This window comes from Rhinopithecus bieti, unplaced genomic scaffold (genome assembly GCF_001698545.2).
Source record: "Rhinopithecus bieti isolate Rb0 unplaced genomic scaffold, ASM169854v2 scaffold_28456, whole genome shotgun sequence".
Lineage (NCBI taxonomy): Eukaryota > Metazoa > Chordata > Mammalia > Primates > Cercopithecidae > Rhinopithecus > Rhinopithecus bieti.
This window is the reverse complement of record NW_016812403.1, coordinates 295623-307356: the sequence shown is the minus strand read 5'-3', so window position 1 is coordinate 307356 and position 11734 is coordinate 295623. Positions and strand designations below refer to the sequence as shown.

Sequence of the window (11734 nt, the reverse complement as noted above, 5' to 3'; positions counted from 1 at the left end):
GGAGGGGTTGAGGCCTGGGGGCAGCCCCATGATGGAGCACCAGGCACTCTGGAAACAGAGATGAGTTGGGTGACTCCCAGTTCTTGTTCATTTCTGAGCCATTTCACATACAAATGAAAACCCATGTAGAGGCCTAATTTTCTGGGCACATGATAAATTAGTATGTACATCTTCCCAAGATAAAGGTCAACCCTCTAATTTTTAATGAAATATTATATATTCTTACAGATATAACAAGTACTTATGTACTTAATATTATGTCATATTTACTTTATATCTTATTTTTTATAGACAGGGTGTTGCTATGTGGCCTAGGTTGGAGTGCAGTGGCTATTCACAGGCATAATCATTGTGCACCACAGCCTTGAACTCCTGGGCTCAAAGGATCCTCTGTCTTCAGCCTCTCCAGTCGCTGGGAGTACAGGTGTGCACCACTGCTCCTGGCCATATCTTATTTTTTAAAGGAAAGCCATTACAGATATAGTTGAAACCACACCTGTATCCCTTGCCAATACTGTTCCCTCTCTTCCTCTTTTACTCTCCAGAAGTAGTATCTTAAATTTGATTTTATCATTTATTGCATGTTTCCCACTTTTTTTTTTTGAGATGGAGTCTTGCTCTTGTTGCCTAGGCTGGAGTGCAGTGGTGTGATCTTGGTTCACCGCAACCTCCACCTCCTGGGTTCAAGCGATTCTCCTGCCTCAGCCTCCCAAGTAGCTGGGAGTATAGGCATGTGCCACCACACCTGGCTAATTTTTGTATTTTTAGTAAAGACAGGGTTTCTCTATGTCGGTCAGGCTGGTCTCGAACTCCTGATCTCAGGTGATCCGCCCACCTCTGCTTCCCAATATTTCTTACTTTTTATAGTATATGTAAAAATATAAGGTATTGTTTTCATGTTTTATATTTTATATATTTTTTGAAAAGTATTACATAAACATGGCATAAAATTCAAAAGTTATACAGAAGAAACAATAAAAAGTACATCTTTTGTCCTGTCCTGTGCTCCACCTAGTACCTTCTCTCAAGGCAATCAGTGACAGTAGTTTCTTGGCTGTACCTTCACAGATTCTAGGTATGTATTATCACTTATTTTCCCGTACACAGTGACAGCGTATTATAGACATTTTCTCCTGGCTTTTTTCACTTACTCTGTATCCATATTGATATGTAGAGGACTGTCTCATTCTGCTTAACAACTGCATAGTATTGTGTTTTATGGATACATCATGCTTTGTTTTCTGGTAATAGTCATTTGGGTTGATTACCATCTTTATGCTATGATAACCAAATATTTCAGTACTTATGTATGTACTCATTACATTGTGTCATAATGAGACCAGTTTATTTGTAGGATATACAATGAGGAGTGGAATTCCTGGGTTAAGGGTATGCATATTTGTAATTTTGACAAATACGAATTCAAAATGCCTCCATAGAGAGGGCTGTACTAACTTATACGTCTACCAGCAATGTGCGCCTGTATCACGTTTCCTCTGGCCATTCCAGCATTAGCAACTTTTAAAATTTGTGAATCTGATTTTTAAAAATGACATCATAGTTTTAATTTACGCTTTACCAGTGAGATCAAGCATCTTTTCACGTTTCTTTGTGTGTCTGTGTGTGAGCTGTCTGGTTATATCCTTTACACACTTATGTATCAAATTGGCCTTCAAAAAACTGTAGGAATTCTGGGACAAGAATATTAGCGCTTTGTTTGATAAGAACTGCAATTATTTTCCCAGTTTTATATTTGTATTGACTATTTGTGTGTGTATTTTGCCACTCAGATTTTTAAAATGTAGCTAAATTTGTCAGTCTTTTAAAATAACTCCTGGATTCTCAGTTCTTAGAAAGTTCTTCCTCACTCATAAATCATTAAAAAACACATTGCTGTGTTTTTTTCTTCATATTCATTTTTTTTTTCAGACAAGTTTTTATTCCATGAGCAACTTATTTCGGTGCAGGTAATGAAGTAGGAATCCAACACTGTTTCCAAATTACCACTCGTTTGCTCTTAAGTAATCCATCTTTATTTGCTTGAAAATACAATTTTATCATATTCTAGAATTCTGATATCCATCTTTAAATTGACAAAAACTGTATATATTTCATATGTGATGTTTTGATACACGTATATTGTGAAATTGATTACCACAATCAAGCTGGTTACATCCATCACCTCACATACTTATTTCTCCTGGTGAGAACATTTCAAGATCTACGCCTAGCAATTTTCAAGTATATACTAACTAGCCACCCTGTTGCACAATAGGTCTGCAGAACTCACTGGTCCTGTTTAACTGAAACTTTGTACCCTTTGACCAACATCTCCCCATTTATCCCCTCCCTCCAGCCCATGAAACCACCTTTCTACACTCTACTTGCGAGTTCGATTCTGTGATTCCATATGGGATCATGGCTTATTTCACTAGCATAACATCCTCCAGGTCCATCCATGTTGTTGTAAATCAGTTATTTCCTTCTTTTAAGGTTAATAACATACCATTGTGTAGATGTACCATATTTTATCTTTTTTTTTTTGAGATGAAGTCTTACTCTGTCGCTCAGGCTGGAGTGCAGTGGCGGAATCTCAGCTCACTGAAATCTCCACTTCCTGGGTTCAAGCCATTCTCACTTCAGCCCCCAAGTAGGTGGGATTACAGGCGCCCGCAAAGATGCCCAGCTAATTTTTGTATTTTTTGTAGAGACGGGGCTTCATCATGTTGGCCAGGCTGGTCAAGAACTTTTGACCTCAAGTGATCCACCTGCCTTGGCCTCCCAAAGTGCTGGGATTACAAGCGTGGGCCACCGTGCTCAGCCCTATCTATCTTCTGTTGATGGACACTTAGGTTGATGTCTTGGCTATTGTGAATAATGCTTCAGTGAACATGTATCTCTTCAACATACTGATTGCATTTCCTTTGGATGTATACCCAGTAATAGGATTGCTGGATCATATGTATTTTTATTGAGGAAACTCCATACTGTTTTCCACAATGTCTGTACTAATTTACATTCACACCGAGTGTATAAGGGTTCCCTTTTCTCCATATCCTCACCAACACGTGCATTTTGAGTCTACTGAACTATTTGGTTTTATGTTCTTTTATGAACCAGTACCATACTGCTTTAATTACACAGTTCTATAATATATTTTATTTCTGGAAGGGCTAGTTTCTCTCTGCAGGGATTTTTTGGAAACATTTTTATTTTTCCATACACATTTAGAAACAGCTTGCCCAATTCCAAAATAGCTCTTTGTATTTTATTGTAATTATGACAAATATGTAATTTGACAGGGAAAATTAACACCTTTTAAAATAGAGTCTTCTTATTCAAGAACATGATATGCCTTCAAGTGATTATATCTCATGTTTCTCATTAGCATTTTCAAGTTTTCAACCATATCAATTCGGTAGTACTAATTTTTAAAAAACCCTCCTCCTTTCCACTTTTTCTTTTTTCTTGAGAAAGGGTCTCACTCTGTCACCCAGGCTGGAGTGCAGTGGTGCAATCTCAGCTCACTGCAACCTCTACCTCCTGGGTTCAAGATTCTCCTGCCTCAGCCTCCCAAGTAGCTGGGACTACAGGTGTGTGCCACCACGCCTGGCTAACTTTTGTATTTTTTGTTTTTTTTAGTAGAGACGGGGTTTCACCATGTTGGCCAGGCTGGTCTTGAACTCCTGGTCTTGATTCACCTGTCTTGGCTTCTCAAAGCGCTGACATTACAGGCGTGAGCCACTTTGCCTGGCTCTCCTTTATCTTCAATATCTCTATTTTCTCTTGTTTAAATACAATGGCTATTAAGTGTAGAATACAGCTAAGTAATAACACCACACTACGGTCATTAGTTCAGGTTGGGCTAATAAATACCCATGATGAAACACCACTGCCCAACCTCAAACTAGATCATTGCCAATAATGATATTGACTTATTTTACTTGCCAGCCTCTTCTCACCACCAAAGTAAACATTATTGAGAATTTTAAGTTTATCATTCTTTTGCTTTTTGGTTTTATCATATATAAATTATACACACACATTAGTCAATTCTCATTTCTTGCAGATTCCATATTTGTGAATTTACCTCTTGCTAAAATTTATTTCTAACTCCAGTATCAGTACTTGCTGGGCTTTTGCAGCCATTTGTGGACATGGAGCACGTGAAAACATTTGAATCGCCTGCTGTCCATGTTCCCAGCTGAGGTGCAGCAGCGCCTTCTTGTTTCAGCTCTTATAAACAAGTATCCTTTTCAGTCTATTTAGTGTCATGTCTTTTGCATTTCTGTGGATTTTGCGGCTTCAGGTGGTCCCCAAGCAAAGTGCCAAGTGTTCCTAAGTGCAAGAAGACTGTGAATGTGCTGCCTGGAGAAACTGAGGTAAGTTTCACTCAGGAGTAAGTTAGTGTGGTGGGCTGAGTTCAATGTTAATGGGTCAACCATATATACTAAGGTACCTTCAAACAGAAACACATGTAACAAGTTTATGTACTGATCGGTTGATGAAAATGTGACCAGAGGATCATAGGAACCCAGTCCTGCATTTCCCTTGGAAATAATGGTTCAGTACTCTCTAATTCAGTGTTCATGGTGACTTTATAAAACATAACTACTATAGATAATGAGAATAGACTGTGTGTGTATGTATATATATATATATATATATATATATATATATATATGCAGTCAACTCTTAGTATCTGTGGAGGATTGGTTCCAGAACCTCCCTTGGATACAGAAATCCTCTGATGCTCAAGTCCCTAATATGCAGTATTTGGATATAACCTGTGCATACCTTCTCATGTACTTTTAAGTCATCTCTAGATTACCTAATACATCTAGATACCCAATACAGTATAAACACTATCTAATACTTGAATTGTTTAGGGAAAAATGATAAGGAAAAAATGTCTGTACAGGTTTAGTCCAGACACAATTTCCCCCCTCAATATTTTCAACCTGTAGATAGTTGAGTCCATAGATGTGGAACCCACATATACAGACAGCCAACTGCATGTCTAAACAAGTTTCACTTGTTTCTGAACTTTTGGAGTATCATAATGTATATGTCTTCTGAGACCAGCTTTTTTCATTCAACACTATTAACATTCGCCTATGTTGTTACAGCTGCAGGACAACTTATATGTCCTTGTTTTAGATGTGTCTCCTGTAAACAGCATACTATTGGGGTTTGCTTTAATATTCAATTTTTCCTCGGACTAGTTTAATACTTATACATTTATTGTAATTACTGATGTATTTGGACTTGTTTTGCCATCTTGTTTTATCCACCTTTTCTATGCTTACTTCTCAAATTTAAAATTTTGTTTCTTGCCTATTATCCCACCATTTCTCATCACTATTCATTTAGGGATTATATATACTTCTAGCAATTAACCTTGGAATTTTATCATGCATACTTAAAAAGACTAAGTTGACATTAACTGGCTACTCCCAAAAATGTAAGAACAGTGAAACATTTTGACTCGATTAACCTTCTTCCCACCATGCTCTCTACTTTTAACCTCACAGTTTGGCCTGTCATCACCATTTTGCCGATAAGATCTGTTTACACTTCCCTACCTGTAAGAAAGTATCTATCATTACTATCCACACTTTATGACTCCCATAACTTGTATTTCCTAAGGTACATACCTCAGAACCGAATTCCAGGCTGGGGTTCATATTGCTTATTACTTTCAAACTATTCAGCTTTAGGTATCATAGCATCTACCACTTATCTGTGCTTACTACATACCAGGCGCTATTCTCTACAAGTGGCGATTAACCTGACATTTATTAATTCATGGAATCCTCATAATACCCTAATGGACTATATATGTTTATGATCCATATCTTATGCCTCTTATAATAATTTATCTTTCCTAAGGCTACACATACTTCAGAACTAGGATCCAGGCCTTTTTGATTCCCCATTGCCTTCATCCACCTTTTCACTCCAGTATGTAATTTCCTGAGTTCTTGAATAATGACTTGTTTCTTTCTAAGACACACAGTGGCGAGGTAGAACTCCAGGATACCAGAGGAAACGGATGTCTGAAGTTACACAGGCAAGTACTCTAGCCTACAAGGCCTCTGGGAAATGCCATCTAGTCTTTGCTCAAATTGAGCCACTGGCAGACCTCAATATAACTGAAGGCTGTACCCTCAAGTTACAGATAGCATCTAAGAATTTTCTGAAGTTTTGGGGAAACCTCTTTAATCTTTAACCCACAGATCTTAGTTCTGCCTCCTCGAACTAAAGTGGCAAACAGCTCCATCTTACTATTAATGTATTTTAAGATAGTGACTACACACTCTACTCTTTTAGTTTAGATTAAGCATCCAATTTTCTCAGCTATTTTTTCTCCATGGATTCTTATTTTCATTTCCTATAGAAATCACATGAATCCTCAAGAAAAGGTACAGTTTTGCCAATGGACACCTTTCCATATTGAAAACCAAAAGAACAGTTTGGTAAAACAGTAACATGCCTAACACATAACCAACTTCTTTACCTACAATATTCACTTCCTGGTTTCTGTGTGATCTAAAACATTTTCCTCCCTTCCACCCGGCAATAAACTCACATAAGATTAAATTAATTCACAAAAGGTAGGCTATGTTTATTAGAGTCACACACAGTTGACTGTCTCAGTGTGACTCAAGACCACAAAAAACCCATTTCTCCTTCACTTCTGAGTCCTGGGTTTAAGACCTATACCAGCAGGCGTACTGCTTGGGGTCCATTCACAGGTTTACAAGTTTTTCATTGAGGGCAATCTGTGACTGTGTGAGGTTGGCCAGGTAGGTCACCATCAGCAGGTCCTGGAAGACAAAGAATACACAATGAGTGGGGGGTTGGGTGGAAAGGGAGCAAAAAGGCTGGCTTTGGCCGGCTCTATGGTGGGCACTAGGTATGAGGACAGTTGTGGATAAATGACAGCTGGGAGAGACTGAATAAAAGTCAAAACGGTAGAAGACAGAAAAGAAATGCTTGAGAAGACTTTCTTATCTCTACTGAGATGCTTACAGTCTAGACACTTACATCCATGAAACCCATGGATGGAATATACGGGGTCTGTGAACTCAGATGGGGAAAACAAGTAATTGCATTTTCCTTAACCTCTGAATTTTAGTGTTTCTTTCTATCACAAATTTAGACAGTAAGTCACAGTAGTATCAGCAGTAAATGAGACAATGTATCATGGGAGAAGGAAGAGGTCTCCAAACATGCATACCACACCTCTTCCTTCCTCCCAACCTGGACTTCCATGGGGCTATAGGTGAAGCCCTGTCTCTATCCTACTCCAGGCCACCTCACCCAACTCTTCACATTTGAGTGTATGTGCTGAGGTGGGGGAAGAAACCAGGCAAGCAGGGGCTCAGGAAGGGCACTCACATTGATGTTGCTGTTGAGCATGGTCTCGAAGTCATCGGGAACTATTTTGGGTACTTGGTTAACCAGGCTCATCAGGAAGCGGCCCACAGTATTGTCAGCTGACACCTTTCCAGACTGAGCACCGAAACAAAGACTCAATGAGGCAGTTAATTATAACCACTGGGCCCTACCATTTCATCAGCACGTGCCTCAGTGATCCCAGGATGGAGAACTATGTCCTCCCCCTTTGTTTTTTCTTTCCCCTCTCACCAGTACATCCTCTGCATATTGCAACACTGTGCTCAGGGCATCCTGGATGCGAGCTGATGCCCCTCCTACTTGCTGCAAGTCACTTGAGAGTCCAATCACTCTGTTGGGGCTAAAGCAGGTCTTCATGATCAGGTCAACTGTGGAAGTTGGGTGGCAGTGGCAGTGGTGGGCAGTAAGAGAGAGAATTCAGTCATCCCACCAGGAAAGAGATGGCCTTAAAGTCCTGCTAACTCTGTTTCCCACCTCCCCTTAGATAGTCTGCTCAATCACACTCCCTGCTGTGCCCTTATCAGCTTTTCTCCTCCTAACAGAGCTCAACTCCTTTTATCTGGTATGCTCATCACCGGTTTTGATCTCATGTGAATGGTCACGTGGCCTCTGGTGCTGATAATTTCCCACCTTTAACAGTTTCTCAAATAATTCCTTAAATCCCATTTATACAAGAGATGACTGTAACTTCTAGCCTTCACAAACCTTAGATCAACAGTCCCTTCTTAAACCACCCAAGGCCTCCATCCTTATTGCAGAACAGCAGCCCCCTTCCCTGAAAATGCCTATGACCTCTCAAGAGAGTATGGAAAGGTTACTCACCTCCGATGCGTTCAGTGTCATAGTATGCGTATTTCACTGTCAGAGGTGTGAACATCACTCCCATGGTCCTCCCAGGGACACCCATTAAAGTACTGAGGAAGGAGAAGCCAAGGTAAACAGATGGCCTTGGGAGAGGGTTTCCATGTCTATTCTGGGCTGAGAATGCAGATACAGCAGAAATATGGCTCCCAAGGTTCTAAGATAGGAAGGGTGGGACCAAATGAACCCCAGAGTTCTCATGCGAGCAAAAGTTACTTTCTCCCCTTAGCTTGTCCCACATACCAAATCTCTGATCTGTAAGAGGGGACTCAACCTTTGCACTTGGCCTGGTCCCTTTAGAGGATTACTCCACACACGGGGCAGTGTCAGTGATGAGAGGACAGGACTCAATTACCCCATGGAGTTGGCTGTCTATATAGTTGCCCACCATGGAAAAGAGACAGAGACAAGTCTTTTCTGGGACCAAGCCCTTCATCAGCATTGAAAAAGGAAACCACCTCCTGCTCACCCAATCATATTGGGTGCTTTAAGTAATCTCACTAAAGGTATTGTTTTTACTATGTCAGTTATATACCTGGATCTATACTTTACTATGTCAACTCTCTATCTTATCTATCTATCTATCTATCTATCTATCTATCTATCTATCTATCTATCTATTCACCCACCCACCCATCCAGCTGGATTTTATATATATATATACACACACACATACACACACACACACACACACACACACACACACACACATATATATATATACTGGATCTTGAGGAGTCTGAAATACTTGGGAAGGCTAAGAAGTCAGGCAATGGCTAGTGCTTAGTGGTGGTATGCCAACTGGCTCATAAAGACTTGGCATCCACCATCTTTGTCTTACTGTGTAAGAGTTAACTGGCTTTGTCAGTGTCAGACACAGAACCAGCACAAAATCAACAGCCTAACAGATGCACTAACAGCTGCCTTCCCTCTGACTTTCCAACTCCCACAGCTGCTTCCAACTCCCACAGCTGCTTCCAACTCCCACAGCTGCTTCCTCAGCATGCCACCAGGGCCTTTCCCAACATCCCCCTTAAGTGGCATTTTAACCACCTGCAAGCTCAACGTGTTCACTGTAATGTCACTGTCATTAAAACTGCACTCAATCCTGGGTTAATTAATGTGTTCAAAATAAGGACAGTCATCCTTTAATATGTACTACCCTGAGTACAGCGCTGAGTTCTACAGACGATGACAAACTAATGGGTAATTCAGAAAAGTAATGAATGTGGTGAAGGATCATGACAAGAATACCGCATGATGACTGGCTGTAGGAACTATGGAGTTAGATTCTACAAAAGATGATTTGATAGCTTGCTCAAATAGCATATGATGACTGGCTGTAGGAACTATGGATAATTAGGTTCTACAAAAGATGACTTGATAGCTTGCTCAAATACTTAAAAGGGCAATGAGTAGGAACTGGAGTACAACTAGGATCAGCGGTAGAAATCATAGGAACAGATTCTGTTTCAGAGTGAAACCGTTTGAATAACTGTTGAGAGAGAGGAATACAGCAAGTTACACACGGAAGGAATGAACCTTGCTTGGGGTGGGGGAGGGATGGCATCTAGGCATGGTTTTATGCCCTTGTAGCCCAAGACTGTGGTCACCTGACATAGGCTTTGATGCTCATGCGGCCGTTCTGGAGACTTGTGTCCACAGTGAGATGGATGGGGTTGGGGGCCTCTCGGCTGTAGTACTCATGGATTAGCACAGAGTGCTCTGTGATATCATGGCCTGTAGCGTACCTGTGAAATGGAACACAGTTGCAGACTCATGTCTATTATGTGACATCAACATCAAACACAACAGTGGCATGGGTGTCTTTAGGGTACCCAATACCTCTATGGTAGGGATACCTAGTGATACCAAATGCCAAGAACAATATATACATTGAAAACTATGTCAAACAAAATCAAAGGCCGACTTAGTGCTGCTGAAAAATTCCAAGTCTCTTACAAGGTAATTCAAAATATCCTGGCCCCACAGGATCAGAACCACCAGCAAAACCCACTGAATTCACAGTTCCTACAGGTAACACACTTTCCTTTTTTGTTTTTTAGAGACAGGGTCTTACTCTGTCACTCAGTCTGGAGTGCGGTGGCATGGCATGATTATAGTTCACTGCAGCTTCAAACTCCTGGCCTCAAGTGATTCTCTAGCCTCAGCCTCCTAAGTAGCTAGGACTATAGGTGTGTGTCATCATGCCTGGCTAAGTTTTTAAAACATGTATTTGTAGAGTCAGGGTCTCATTATTTTGCTCAGGCTGATCTTGAACTACTGGGCTCAAGTGATCCTCTTGCCTCAGCCTCCCAGCTGGGATTACAGGCATTGAGCCACTGCTCGCAGTCAGTAATACACTTGCAATACTCTTGTCTCCAAAAGGAAGAGGATAAGATCCAGTCCAGTAGCAAAAGACACTGGCAATCACGGAGAGATTTTCCATTAGCCCCAACCCCCACCTCCCCAACTTACCAGCCCAGGATGAGCTCATTTGGAGAAACCTTTTTATGCAGTTCATACATGTTCTTAGCAAATTCCATGTCAACAGCCACCTAACAGGGAAGGCAGGAAAGCAAGCTAAGAAGCCAGAAGTCCAAAGAAAAATTGGTTAAAAAGGACAAGAGGCCACCCCCAATAAACAGAAGCAGCCCAGGAAGTACGTACAAATGGGAAGAAGCTCCTTGGCTACAGGAGCTCTAGTTATGAGTGTGGGAGGGGCTGTGAGGGGAGCCTAGCAAATGAACAGCTAAAAACTGCAGAGGGACAGCTTGGATTCCTACTCACTTCATCTTCTGACTCATTGTGTGGCACTGAAAAGCAATTGGTGACCTCCACTGAGTGCTTGTCGACAGTTCCTGTGAAAGAGAGAATCGTTCATGTGTTATACAATCCTAGGGCTCCCAACAACCTCCAACTACTTTTGAAATGCTTTTGATGATCTCTTCAATGTCAATGAACACCTCACTGAACTCATTAGCTCCAAGTTTAGTCCGGTGCATCAATGGGACCAGAATTCTCCAGGAACTGAAACTCTGGTGTGATCACCAGCTTATCCCTCTAATCATCACCAAACAGGGTATATTCTTCCTTTATAAGGTCTCCTTTTGCCTGTTACTCTCCACTACTAGCCTATTCCAGACCTTCACTCTATGGCCTTTGTTTTTCAGCCTCTAGACTTTCTCCCTGTAATATAATCTGGAGAGGTACCTGGAAGATTTTAATGGCCACATAGACTGCTAACACAGCGGCCACGTTTCAGACACTGAGACATCGGGAGCTTCATCTGTATCTCCCTTTAGCCATCTGGTCCCACGGTCAGTCTTAATCTTATCATCATCCAGAAATCTATCTGCGAACCTTAGATGTCAGTCTTTTACCACAAACTTTTGTTCTAGTTCTGATACCTTTATTCCCATTATATATATATATATATATATATATATAT

At 40.8% G+C, this 11734-nt stretch overlaps 1 protein-coding gene across 1 annotated transcript in view; it reads right to left on the bottom strand.

Moving 5' to 3' along the window:
- Positions 1–6603: 6603 nt before the first annotated feature.
- The window catches only part of EIF3F (eukaryotic translation initiation factor 3 subunit F), a 12441-nt gene continuing 7310 nt past the window's right edge, over positions 6604–11734 (bottom strand). The window contains exons 2-8 of the mRNA XM_017896371.1: positions 11074–11144; positions 10762–10841; positions 9897–10034; positions 8245–8336; positions 7654–7790; positions 7405–7518; positions 6604–6830 (exon numbers count right to left, since the gene is read on the bottom strand). Of these exons, the coding sequence (XP_017751860.1) occupies positions 6753–6830; positions 7405–7518; positions 7654–7790; positions 8245–8336; positions 9897–10034; positions 10762–10841; positions 11074–11144 (710 nt within the window). The 3' untranslated portion in view covers positions 6604–6752. The remainder of the gene's footprint in view (positions 6831–7404; positions 7519–7653; positions 7791–8244; positions 8337–9896; positions 10035–10761; positions 10842–11073; positions 11145–11734) is intronic.